This window comes from Triticum dicoccoides, chromosome 3A (assembly GCF_002162155.2).
Source record: "Triticum dicoccoides isolate Atlit2015 ecotype Zavitan chromosome 3A, WEW_v2.0, whole genome shotgun sequence".
Lineage (NCBI taxonomy): Eukaryota > Viridiplantae > Streptophyta > Magnoliopsida > Poales > Poaceae > Triticum > Triticum dicoccoides.
Genome location: NC_041384.1, coordinates 662,398,182 through 662,410,692, shown reverse-complemented (window position 1 = coordinate 662,410,692; position 12,511 = coordinate 662,398,182). Strand labels below are relative to the sequence as shown.

The 12,511-nt window shown below is 47.1% G+C and overlaps 1 protein-coding gene across 1 annotated transcript; it reads right to left on the bottom strand.

Annotated features, from left to right (window-relative positions):
- Nucleotides 1–357: 357 nt before the first annotated feature.
- Nucleotides 358–1,103, bottom strand: LOC119272637 (cysteine proteinase inhibitor 4-like). The gene has a single exon (XM_037554086.1). The coding sequence runs from the start codon at nucleotides 1,029–1,031 to the stop codon at nucleotides 576–578; it is 456 nt and encodes a 151-aa protein (XP_037409983.1). The 5' UTR covers nucleotides 1,032–1,103; the 3' UTR covers nucleotides 358–575.
- Nucleotides 1,104–12,511: the final 11,408 nt, after the last annotated feature.

Sequence of the window (12,511 nt, the reverse complement as noted above, 5' to 3'; positions counted from 1 at the left end):
TAAATATTTTTTGAGCGCATGAAAAAAATTAAAAATCTTGATTTTTTTCAAATAACAAAACCTTTTTCAAATTTGTGCACGTTCTTGAAATTCATGAACCTTTTTGAGATCCTGAGTATTTCCAAAGTATGGGAGCAATTTCCAAATTCGTGTACACTTTTTTAAGTTTGTGAACATGTTTTAAATTTATGATTTTCGCAAATTCTAGAACAATTTTTTAAATTTCGGAACATTTTCTAAAATTCATAAATATTTTTTTTGAAAACCATAACTATTTTTGAAATCCCGGTCATTCTTTAAAGAAGCATAGAAAAAAACTGAAAACGAAATCAAATACATGGGGAAAAAACAGTCTTATCATACTAGTAAGTATTTATTTCGACACTCTCATCTTTCTTGCAAAACTTTTTATCCGGTAGACTTACAAAACTTCGACCGCCGCATCGTACAGCCTACATACTCTGGCGCTCAACCCTACCTCAGTACCTCACACACCGTTATTCGAGCTTACATTACGTACTCTGTCGCGCAAAAAAGACACGCAGCGGTCCTCCTCCGATCGCTTGTGCAGCTGCTCATTTGGCGTCGGCCGGCGCGAACCTGACGAGCGCGCGGGACTGGAGCCAGGGCTTGACGACCACCACGGCGTCGAACACGCGGCCGTCGCTGACGACGTTGCTCCCCGCGCCGTTCTCCTCGGCGGCCGCGACGCGGAGGTAGTACTTGATCCCGGAGACCACCTGGCGCTGCGCCGACACCACGCGGGCGAACTCCAGCCGCCCGCAGACGCCGCCGCCCTCGCAGCCCTCCTCCCGTCGCCGGTTGTGTTCTTCGACGGAGTAACGGCCCAGCTCCTGTACCTCCTTGTCGTCCTCCACGTCCCTCACCTCCGTCCTTCCCCCCACCTTCCTCCCGTCGTCCCACAGCTGCCGCGCGGCACCCGGCTCGGTGCGCGCGGCGGACGCGGCGCACGCCGCGAGCAGGACGACCAGCAGCGCGCAGGCGCCGGAAGCACCGATCAACCGAGCCATTTCACCTGCACTGTGTCTGTCCGAGCTAGATCACTGATGCTGCTTAGCACTGACGCTGTGCTGCTTGATGAGGATGAGTAAGCTGTGTGGCTGTGTGCGGTGTCGTGGGCGGCATTTATAGAGGCGTGGTGCGGGCGGTGCTGGGAACGGAAAGGCATTGCTGGGGCATGGAAGGATGCGGCGCACGGCAGGTGTGCATGACGGCATGGCGTGCGCCGGCACGCATACCTAGGTGGGTGGACGGGCCGAGCCGCGCCGCGGCGGGACGGAAGGATAGGGACGAGACGGTGGCATGCCGGAGAGGAGACACGTAGGGCGTGGCGGGCGCGGGCGGGCTGCCGCGTAGACAGATGTACGGGTCGCGCGTGGGGATGGGTTCCTCTGGCCCGCACGCAAACTGGGCGCCTGTCGTCGTGCATAGGCCGGGATGGATGGTTGGAACTTGTGTCGCCTGTGCATAGGATAAGGCCCTTTCCAGTGGTGTACAAATGCTAAGGGTGTTACATAGCCAGAAATGATGTGACAAAGCAATTAAAAAAAAGCATTACGATGATCCTAATAAGAACCAATGATAAGCATGTGGATCTAGGTAAAAAGATTATCAACCAATAGACGAAGAAGTTTTATTATTAAATAATTAAAAAGAGGAGGCTTAGCTACAAAACCTAAGCATCGATGCATTGAAAACATTAGTTGCTAAGCATTTTAATGCACTTAACACCCTATTTTAGTATCAATGCATTGGGAGATGTCTAAACTGCGGAGCTGCGTCGCACCATCGGTCGATTCTTGGCGTCACACACATGCACCGGGGCGTACGGGGTTGGGTCGATGATGGCCTCGTTTCAGTGGGCAGCGCCATGGTATACGCTTCTCGAAAACTAGAAAGCAGTGAGACATATATTCAGTAGTACGCGTTCTCTCCCTCCGTTGCCTCTGAAAAACAAAGTCAAACACAAGAGGCAGTTAGCCGTATGGATGTCATGTTGGGTCGACAAATTCGGCCTGGCTAGCTAGCTCAGTGCAAAGGCCGCGAAAGCTGACCACGACCTCTTTTCACCAGTCAGCGCAAAACGATTCGATCGAGTGACGCTCGCTCTCAGTAGCTTTGCGCGCGAGAGCTCGCTTAAAACCGGTTTGTTTTACTTCTCTAATCAAGACCTAGACGATCCGGTAAAAGCTATAGCGGCGTGTAAATTTTACTCCTTGGCGCTCACACTCGGACTAAAAGCAAAACACATCTCTCCGTCTCTCTCCCCATTAAATCTCCCGCTGCCCTCCATCTCGACCACTCCTCCCTCACCACCCCCCCTCTCTCCCCCTCTTGCTCCCGCACCCTCACCTGTGCCGCCATGGCCTGATCATGTGGCCACCGCTCCCCGCCGCCCATCCGCAATGCAGATCCCCACAGCCACGAGTGCAGCGCCGACACATCTTTCTCATGCCGCCACCATGGTGCATCCTCGAGCGGGGCCCCATCTGGCTCCTACGGCAGGCTAGCCAACTTCGCCGACCTCCCCGTGTCGCCGCCGCCATAGAGGCCATTCATCAGCGTGCGGCCGTAGGCATGGGAACGTGGGTGGCTAAGATCACGGATCGGTACAGCCACAAAAAACTGTGGCTCGGATCCTTCCACACCGCCGAGCAGACCGCCAAAAAGTATGACATTTGGTGGATCCGGCGTACGCATCGAGGGCCGCCGGAACTTTGGATTCGGTGACATGCCGCGGCTGGATCCAGTTCAGCCGGGGTTAGTCTACGCACGGGAGGCAAGGAAGGACTGGGAGGCGAGGGAAAGGCTGGCAGCGGAGGCCTCTGACAAGGTGTACATGGCGGAGCTCCGCCACATCTACCCAGAGCAAGTGGAGGCGGAGCGCCACCTATACGAGCACCTAGCGGCCAGGGGGCAGAGGTCATCATGCTGTCAAGAGAGGACGAGGACAATGGTGGAAATAGAGGTAGCGGAAGTGCAGGCAGCGGAGGAGGCAGCGAAAGTGGAGGCGACAACGACGGCGGCTTTCGGACCGAATGGTGAAGAATCTCCCGTGGCGGTGAGGACGACGGCACATGCCCTAGCCCCATGGTCGGTGGGATATCCAGAAAATACGAGCACTAACGCCAAGTCCTGTGCGTTAAAAATGTACATTGTGTATTCACATAAAATAGACATGTGTTAAAAGAAGAAACTTTTTAAACCTGACAAAGAAATAGAAAGAAAAACAAAGAAACCCGAGGAATATGAATAAAACCAATAAAGAGCCAAAAGCATAAGGCCACTGCTAGGCGCCGGCGCACCGGTCGAACGTTTCGGTCGGTCCTACCCTAGCCACCCGATCGGCCCCTCCCAAGCCGCTAGATCCTTATCCATCCAGATCATCTTCTTACTTCAGGCTCGCGAGAAAAGGACCCTCCGTATCTCATCAGTCCCGCGCTCTCCAGTGGCCGTCCGCATCACTGGTCCCCACTCTCGTCGGCCGTCCCTGTCACCGGTCCCTGCCCTCGCCGGCCGTCCTCGTCGCCGGTTTCCACCCTTACCGCCCGTCCTCGTCGCCGGTTTCCACCCTTACCGCCCATCCTCGTTGCCGCCTCAACCCATGTAGCAGCTCCACCAGTGGTTGCGGCTCTCGGCGGCGACACTCGTAGCTTGGGTGGTGACGGCCGCAGCTCGCCGGCGTGCTTGCCGCTGCTCATGCTCGTCCAGTCGCAGCTCGTCGGTCACATACCTTGCGGTTGCAACCTCTCGCTCACCCCCGTTCCAGCAAAAAATCCAGCTTCGCTTCCGGCAAAAAAAATGCATCGTTGTTCGATGCAGCAAACCATGACTGCAGTTGTAGCTGGATACGACACCGGTCGTAGCAAAATCCAGGACCGCTTGTAGCATGTAGCATGAAACCCACGACTTCCATCCTCGCCGAATGTTGCTTGGACTACTCGTGGGTTGAAGCTTCTTTCAACTACAAATGAAGCTTATCTATGAATGTTTGCAGCTTTTTCCGTGGAGCAATGCCGGATTGAAAACTTTGTACATATTTTGGTTGAAGCTTTTTTCATCTAAGGTTGGAGCTTTTTTTTAGCGGTTGCAATTTTTTTAGTTTGAAAGTGTTGTACATTGAAAAGCTTCATCCATGTTCTTGATAAGCTGCAACCGGTGAGCATGGTGACCGCGCCGGTTGCAGCAGATTGTAGCAAAATGAGATGCTGATTGTAGCACAAACGCAACGTGGTTGTAGCAAAAAAAAATGCCGGTGGTAGCAAAAAAAACATATTCGTCGCCGTCCCAACCCAGTCGCATCTCTGGCATGAATAGATGTAGCAAAATTTCTTGCCGGTCGTAGCAAAAACTGATGACGATTGCAGCAAAAACTCGTCTCCGCCGTCGCGGATTGTAGCTCCGCCATGAATGCATGTAGAAAAAAATGGTGTTGGTTCCAGCATGCCGCGACGCTGGTTCCAGCATGCGACCGTCAAGGTCGCAACTCGCCGGTGGTGATTCTCCCATAGATGCATCTTCGCTGGGCTCCGGTTGCAACTCCTTTTCCCACCCTCATGTCGGAGCTTTTCAACGAGTGGTTTCTGGAGAAGGAGCTTGAAGACGACCACGCGGGGAAGAAGATAATGGAGGCAGAGTACGACGCACCAGATAATCATGATGGGCCTAGGGCACGTGGGTGGGCCGAGGAAAGGAAAAACAAACAACAGAAAACGTGAATCGGGAGACATCCTAGCGCTAGATCCCTTCGCGATCGAGTGGCGCGTACGCAACGTTTCCCAAAGGATAATGAAGAAAAAAGTTGTGAAAAAATATGATGATGAAAAAAAGAAAAAGAAAAAGAAAACCGATGAAAAACAAAGAAAAAATAAGAAAAATTAGGAAAGTAGGACCAAGCGAGCGAACCAACAGCAACACACGAACGGCGAGTGACTGCGATAATGGGCCAGCCCGATTCAGTCACCCTTAGGCCATTCCTAAGAGAAATCAGTATGGACGAGAGCACGCCACTTGGTGCACATTCAGCTGCCGTCACGTTTCCTATTCAGTCACCCTTAGGCCATTCTGCGTTTCCTATTCTCAGGTAATTTTTTGTGAGCTGAGAGCACGCCACTTTGTGCACATTCAGCTGCCGTCATGTGTCGCTTGTTGGACGCTCCCTAAGATTTAGCTATTTTCATTTATCTATATGCGTTTTCGGATTTTCGATGTGTTTTTCGTCGGTTTTTACAGATTTTCAGTTTTTGCCAGGAAAAATAAGAAGTAAGATTTTTTGCGTAAAAAAGCGTTTTTCCTCCTCGAGTCGTATGGATTTGCTTCTTGTGGAGACACGGATTTTTTCTGTTGAGAGGCACAGATTTGCTTTTCATAGAGGCACAAATTTGCTTTTGTGAGTCACATATATTTTTTCTTCCGTGAGAGGTACAGATTTGCTTCTCATGAAAGCACAGATTTGCTTTCACGAGAAACACATTTGTGCCTCTCGAAAAGAAAAAAAACATGTTTCTTTTCTTTCGCTACAGGAACATATTTGTTTTTTATGGAGGCATAGGTGTGCTTTCATGAGAGGCACGGTTATGCGGTTATGCCTCACCAAAAGAACAATATACATTTTTTTCACAACAGACACAGATTTACTTTACGTGGAGTCAAGATTTGCTTCCGCAAGAGCCACATTTGTGCCTCTCGGAAAGTGGAAAAACTTGTGGGCTGGGGGGAATCGAGAAAAAAAATGTTCAAAAAAGGAAAAACAATCACAAAAATAGAAAAAATGATGAATTCATAAAAACTCATGAATGTGAAAAAAGTTTACAAACTTAAAAGAAGTTCACAAATTGAAAAAAAATCATCGATTCTGAAAATAGTTCATTAAATTAAAAAATTTCATCAAATTTTAAAACAACCCATTAATTTAAGAAAAGTTTATCGAATTTGAAAAGAGTTCATATAACTTTAGAAAAAAATTCATCAATTTTGCCAAAGTTCATCATTTAAAAAACTTCATTAGTTTTGCAAAAAGTGCATTGAATTTTGTAAAAAAATCATCAATTTTGAAAAAATCATCGATTTTGAAACTAACCGCACAAATTTGAAAAAAATCATCGATTTTGAAACTAACCGCACAAATTTGGAAAAAAAATCATCGATTTTGAAACTAACCGCACAAATTTGGAACAAGGAAAAGGAAAAAAGAACCAAACCATACCAAAAAAAAGAATAAAGGAGCAAGAAAATAAAAAATAGAAAAGAAGAAAAGAAAGTAACAAAATGCAACAAGTGAGGTCGTTTGGGTGGTTAGTGCAGCGGACGAAGGTGTGTGCGTCGGTTTACAGTTTATACGCTGTAACCGAGGCAGAGGGCCTGAAGCGCAGAATAGGAAACGTTTCTGTACCGCCCGGACTACCCCACGGGGGCTATGATTGTGAAGAGAGACGGTCAGGCTATATCTCGCTTACTTCGAGTTATATGCACCTCTCATCACTGGCCATGCACTCATGCCATGTGTATCGCCTGCCCAGAAAGACCAAAGAATGTAATTGTTTCTTTGTGGAGCGTGCCTTCAGTGCAGTGCACAGTTTCTTTTCCGTGTTCTTCTTTTTTTCGTTTTATATTTTGTACCAATTGTTTTCATTTCCTTTTTTCCTTTTTTTTTCTTATTTTCGTCGATTTTTGCTTTGTTTCTTTTTCTCCGATCTTCTTGCTTTTATTTTTATGTGTTTTATTGGTTTTTTATTTTCTTTCTTTCCTTTTCTCAATTAAATGTCAACTTTTTCAGTATACAGTTTACATTTTTTTGTATACACATGTAACCTTTTTTTATATGTGTTGAATATATTTTAGATACATAATAAAAAATCCAAATAAACGATTTTTATATGTGTTGAATATTTCTTAGATACTTAATAAAAATCCAAATACGCGTTTTTTATATGTGTTGAATATTTCTTAGATACTTAATAAAAATATGGCTGATTTTTTCTCAAATGTTAAAAAATAAAATAAACGTTGAACCATTTTTTGAATGGTATAGAACACTTTTATTTTTTACATGAATATTTTGTACATTATATTTTAAAATGTCACATACATTTTATTAATGGTAGGGCACAATTGTTAAACTTACTCAAACAATTTGTTGCACTGTATTAAGATTTTTCTCAAAATGTCACAAACTTTTTTTCAAGTACGTGAAGCTTTTTAATCTCGCAAGTTTAGAAAATGATACAAAATATAATTTAGTTACATAAACTTCTTTACATTGTAGGAATATATTTCAAAATGTCACGAACCTTTTTCCCACCCAAACACCTGAGCATTTTTAAATATCACGATGGCAGTGATTGAGGGAGCACCCGCTTGCTACAACGGACGGCGACACCTGACACCACACTGGGAATAGCGCCCGCCAGTGCTGCGATCGACGCGGGCCATTGCTGCGAGCAGGGGAGGACAAAGTGTTGCCAGAAGAGTCGGTTCCGTAGCCTCCGATGCGAGCACGTGGAGGGCCCCAAGGACGAGTGGTGGTGTGGCGTGGCCACACCGTGGGCTAGTGCCGCGGGCTCCTGCGAGTGGTGGAAAGGGAAGGAGCAACTGTGCGGAAAGGGGAGGGACGACTGCGCCGGGTTGATCGGACAACTCAGCCCTGTTTGGATACTCTAACTCAGTTAAAGGTTAGAGTTAGATTCTAACCCTGTACTAACTCTAAACTAACTCTAACCAAAGAGGTGTTTGGACGGCAGAGTTAGATGGAGCGCGGATACGGCGAGGCGCCTTCATAGGTGGTGCGAGAGGGAGGGAGGGAGGAGATGACGAGAAGTTTCGAGGAAGTGGGGAGGAATCTGCTGCGGTGAGAGCGAGAGAAAAATGTGTTTTTTTAGTGCTTCCGAGAAAGAACTAACCCAAATAAACACCTCTTGGGTGGCTTAGATTTTTTTTTTGAGTGGATTAGATGCATCTAACTCAAACTAACCCTCCTGTTTGAATATTTTTGGGTTAGTTGAGTCCAAACTAACCCAAACTAACTCTAACCCATGGATACAAACAGGGCCATAGTGAAGCGGTCTGACGGTGCGGGAGCTGAGTGCTTGAGGCTTCTGCTAGAGTTGCCCTTCGATTTTGTACCAAGTTAACAAATTATTGCACTGGAAACCAAATAGGATAGATAGAGCAAAAGTCTTACTAATTGACCTGCTAATGACGCTTGTCTTTTGTAAATTGAGCTGCGAATGATCTTTAAAGATCCCCGGCCGTGTAATGGCGACGGAAGTGGGAGATGTAGTATCAAATATGTCATTCCCATTCCGGTATAGGCAAGAAAATGTGAAGCATTATTTGCAAAAAAATAGAAAAATGTGAAGCATTGTGAGGCTTATCCCAACTCATCATAAACAAGGATTGCACAGAGCACATTATTGGCCCAGATAATGTTCACTTTCCACGTGTGACGCTATGTCACTGTTGTGCTGTTGTTTAATCATTGTTCCCCATCGATTGATCAAGATAATCCCATCCATTATGCATATCCAGAACGAATCGGGTAAAGGAGCAAGCAGGTCCATCCGGGGGACAGTATCATCGACTGATCTTCCCGATCGCTATACTGATCGTGCCCCCACTTCAACGCCCAGTCCCTACTTTAGGTTGAACCATTATGCTTAATAACTTGACCTAATCGATGAAAGCAAATTGACAGTAATTTGACACGGACTATTTAATCGTCGTAGCTACGGGATAACACACTTGATTTGTGGCTAGAAACATCGCCTATGGAAACATATGCTGAGGACCTAGGCTATACATTGTTTTGACTTACACGTACACCACTCCAGAGAGTGAAAACCGACGGTTTTGACTTGGATTGGCACGAACGCGTCTTGACTCCGGTACACACATAGACGTCAGGCGATGTGCATGCTCCACGTACATATTACATGGACAGGTTCCTGCCTCTGGATAAGGCCACACCATTAACGTGTAGTCAGAGGAGCATAGCATCGATGGCAGTCACGTGAAACTCTACGGGCGATGCCGACCGGCCGGAAGGGCTCTTCGCGAGCCGGCGGGGCGCCCAGCTTCATTAGCTAGCAGATCTTCGCGTGCGTGCTACAGAAAATAATGGACTGGAAACGCGCAACTGGGTTGGGATCATCACGTGGAAGCGTGCGTACCTAGCCATCAAACATTGTGAAGGCCTCGAGAAAAGATTATTGGACGTATAACACTGCACTGGTACTAGGGAAATTTGAGGAGACACGGCACGACAAGACGCAGTGCAACTACCAAAGGTTAAAAACAATATTACGTACTAAATTAGCGACAATTAATATGCTGTAGATCGGAGAGAGTAGTTCATTCATATGATGGTTAGGTAAAATCAAGAAAAACCCAAGCCCTTTCAAAAGAAAAAGGAAAGCCCACCCGACCCCGCATTACCTTCCTCGCGGCTTGGGGAAAATCCCTACTTGCCGCGAGTGCCTTCTCCAGTTCTCCTGCTCCTCTTTTTCTCGCCGACCCTAAGGGTGCCCCGGTGATGCCTGGACCAGTCTCAAGGAAGACGATGTTGGGGCACTCCCGACACGACGCGGGTCCGCGACGGTGTGTCGGGAGGTGCAACGGCTTCTCCAGACGGCAAGACGGCGTATCATGGCAACATGGGGGCTCTCAGGCGGGAATGTGGAGTGGCAAGCACAAAGTAGCTTTCTCGGTGGGGTTGCCTTGCGGAGAGCAATTGAGGACACGCTGCTTGCTTTGGATGTGTGCAGTGGTCTGACCTCAGATCGGTTTCCTTGGACGAAGGAGCAAGTTGTTACATGTGGTGATGCTATCTCATTCGAGCTACAGACTTCGCTGGCCATCCAAGGGTCTTTGTGAGAGTTACTCTTTCCAGATCCGGTGCCTATTGCCATCGGCTCGTCCTGGCGAGGTTGCAGGATGTAGCCGGAAAGCTCCTTTCTGGGTTTTGGCGGCCCTCACCCGGTCTAGTTTCCCTTCGGCAGCGAGATGCAATTTATGGACGGTGACTTGATGCAGAGAATATGATTGTGCAACGACAACGGTAGGATTTTTGACACAACACATAAAGCTGATGGTATTGCGTAAAAGTGTTGATGACAACACATATTTGACTTTGATTTGGTAGCACTTTTGGAGTACCCGGTCTCGAACTCCGAGCTAAAAACTCTAGATCTGACCTGAATGAGTTATATACCTGGCAATGACGATATTTTGTGTTGTTACCTTGTTGAAGGCATTGCTCAGATATGTTCGAACTAGTTCATCAAGGTGAAAACGCATAATCTGTCCTCTGGTAGTTGGATCCGTGACACGACGCTCGAGTGTCGTTTCCTTGCAGAAGAAGACGTTGTTAAGGAATCTTGTTGTCCATATGGTGTGAAGAGATGATTGGTGTAGGATATGGTCGTTGTTTGTTTGTCAATCTTCGTTTTAATCTCTTGTTTTTTTTTCTTGCTTTGTCATAGTTTGGTCTTTTATGACTGTACCATTGGTTGGCGTGTTTTCTAAGGTGCATTGATGTTTAATGTTTATTTTGTGCATTTTAACTATGTAAAGACCAGATGCATGCTTATTATATTTGTATTCACTTGATGTTTTATTTTAAATCAATTAAATTCATCATTTATATAAAAGAGTAAAATCAAGCGGTGCCTAATTACCAGGTAAATAAACGGGGTTACGTCAAAGATTTCGTATAAGCTGTACGGAGAATAATATGTTTTGCTAGCAAAGAACTCCAGGAAGACAAAGTCACGAAGGTGCAACTGACACATGGTAATTGCCGTGAGAGTCAGTACATATGCGAGATAATGGTACCAGCTTAGCAGTGAGTAGTACACGTGAATTATTTAGGCTTGTCTGCGTCACCTTTTTGGAAATATTCCTGCAGAAGAAGTTTCCATGTCGCAAATAGCATTCGTCGGTGAGACAGTGAATGGGATGGTGGTGGTGTCGTGGCATCGATCGATCACCGCAAAATTTCTCTCGCCACATGTCACACACACTTCGTTTTTTCTTCTTGTGGCCCACTCAGGAGATAATCAACGCTATCACCATCGTCCATGCATGCAACTACGTGGCTACGTCTACGTTCGTCCATCTCGCGCTTGGCGCTGATCTCCGTCCAGATGCACAACGCACTGCCCGTGTAGCGGAGCCACGCCGATGGCAGACAACGCTGGCTGAATGCATCGGCCACTCGGACTGAACCCGAGGGATGGTGCATGCGCAAGTTGCAGAACAGACCCGCCGTATCCAGCCACCTTCCAGGAAAGTCCAGGGCACACACGCTGACATGCACGTACATGTCAGCGTGCCTGGCTGGGTGCATGTCAACTATAGTACCCTTGGTCGCTGGCGCTGGAACCTACGCGCAACGGGCGGCCGGGTGGGTTGGCCTTTCGCCGTTCGGGGCTGGGGTCGGGCTGGCCGGCCGGGGTACAAATTTACAAACCACGGACGGCAAACCGGTGGCGGAGTACGTGGAAGGGCGAGCAGAACGGTGGGCACAGGTACGATCGTGCCTGGCTGGGTGGGTGTACCAAGAACCGGGTCGTCGTTGTCCCGTGAGTGCGACCGTGTGAGGGCATCGGGCAACCAACAATCTGTGTCGATCGTTCTCCTTGGGTCGTACGTTTGTCCCTCACTCCCTCTCTGACTCCCCGCGACGTGTTAGGCTCCGGTACGTCGTTTGCCCCGCCGGGTTGTCCGTGTCACCGTGTGCCGCTACCAGCCATGGTCGACGTAGGTTGGTCACGAACGTCCCGGGACTCGGTGGGCGCATCTAGGACCCTTGGGCTAGCTCAGTGGCACTTGCTGACGGTATGGGTACTATGTCTCTGGCTCTCTGCCGCACAGCTAGCATCGTTACAAGATTTTTTTTCTTCTTCTTTTCTTGCACGATCAATCATTGTTACTAGACTGTACGTGCATTACGCTGACAAACATATGCATCCAACCAAATTAACTTCTTGGCCTTACCGTCGCTCCAGGACACCAAATTATTGAGAAACGAAAGAAGAAAGGTAGTGTATACCTGAGGCAACCTGCAACGTGCTGTGCTTGGGCAAGGGAGAGCAAAAAAAAAAAAAAGATGTGGATATCTTTGTGTTGTAGGACGTGAGCTACCGTGATATCATTTGGTAAATATATCTATGGAAAAAAGAGGGCATTCTGTAGTGATACATGCATTTTGCATCAAAATTTCAAGAAGACAAATTTTTTTATAATTCGATCACCATCGCATCATTTTACATTATGTTTATCTTAACCAAGATAATGCCTAGCGCGTTGCTGCGAAAATTTATAGGAACAACTATAAAAAGTAAATAAAATATATAAAATCAATACCTTATAGTACCTTGTTACCTTCTACTTCAATTAATTACTGTTGTAAAAATAAAAAATGGATGATGTGAAGGGCTAGCATGTGGTTCATGTTGCTGAAAAAATAAAAAATAAAATGGGATGACATGGA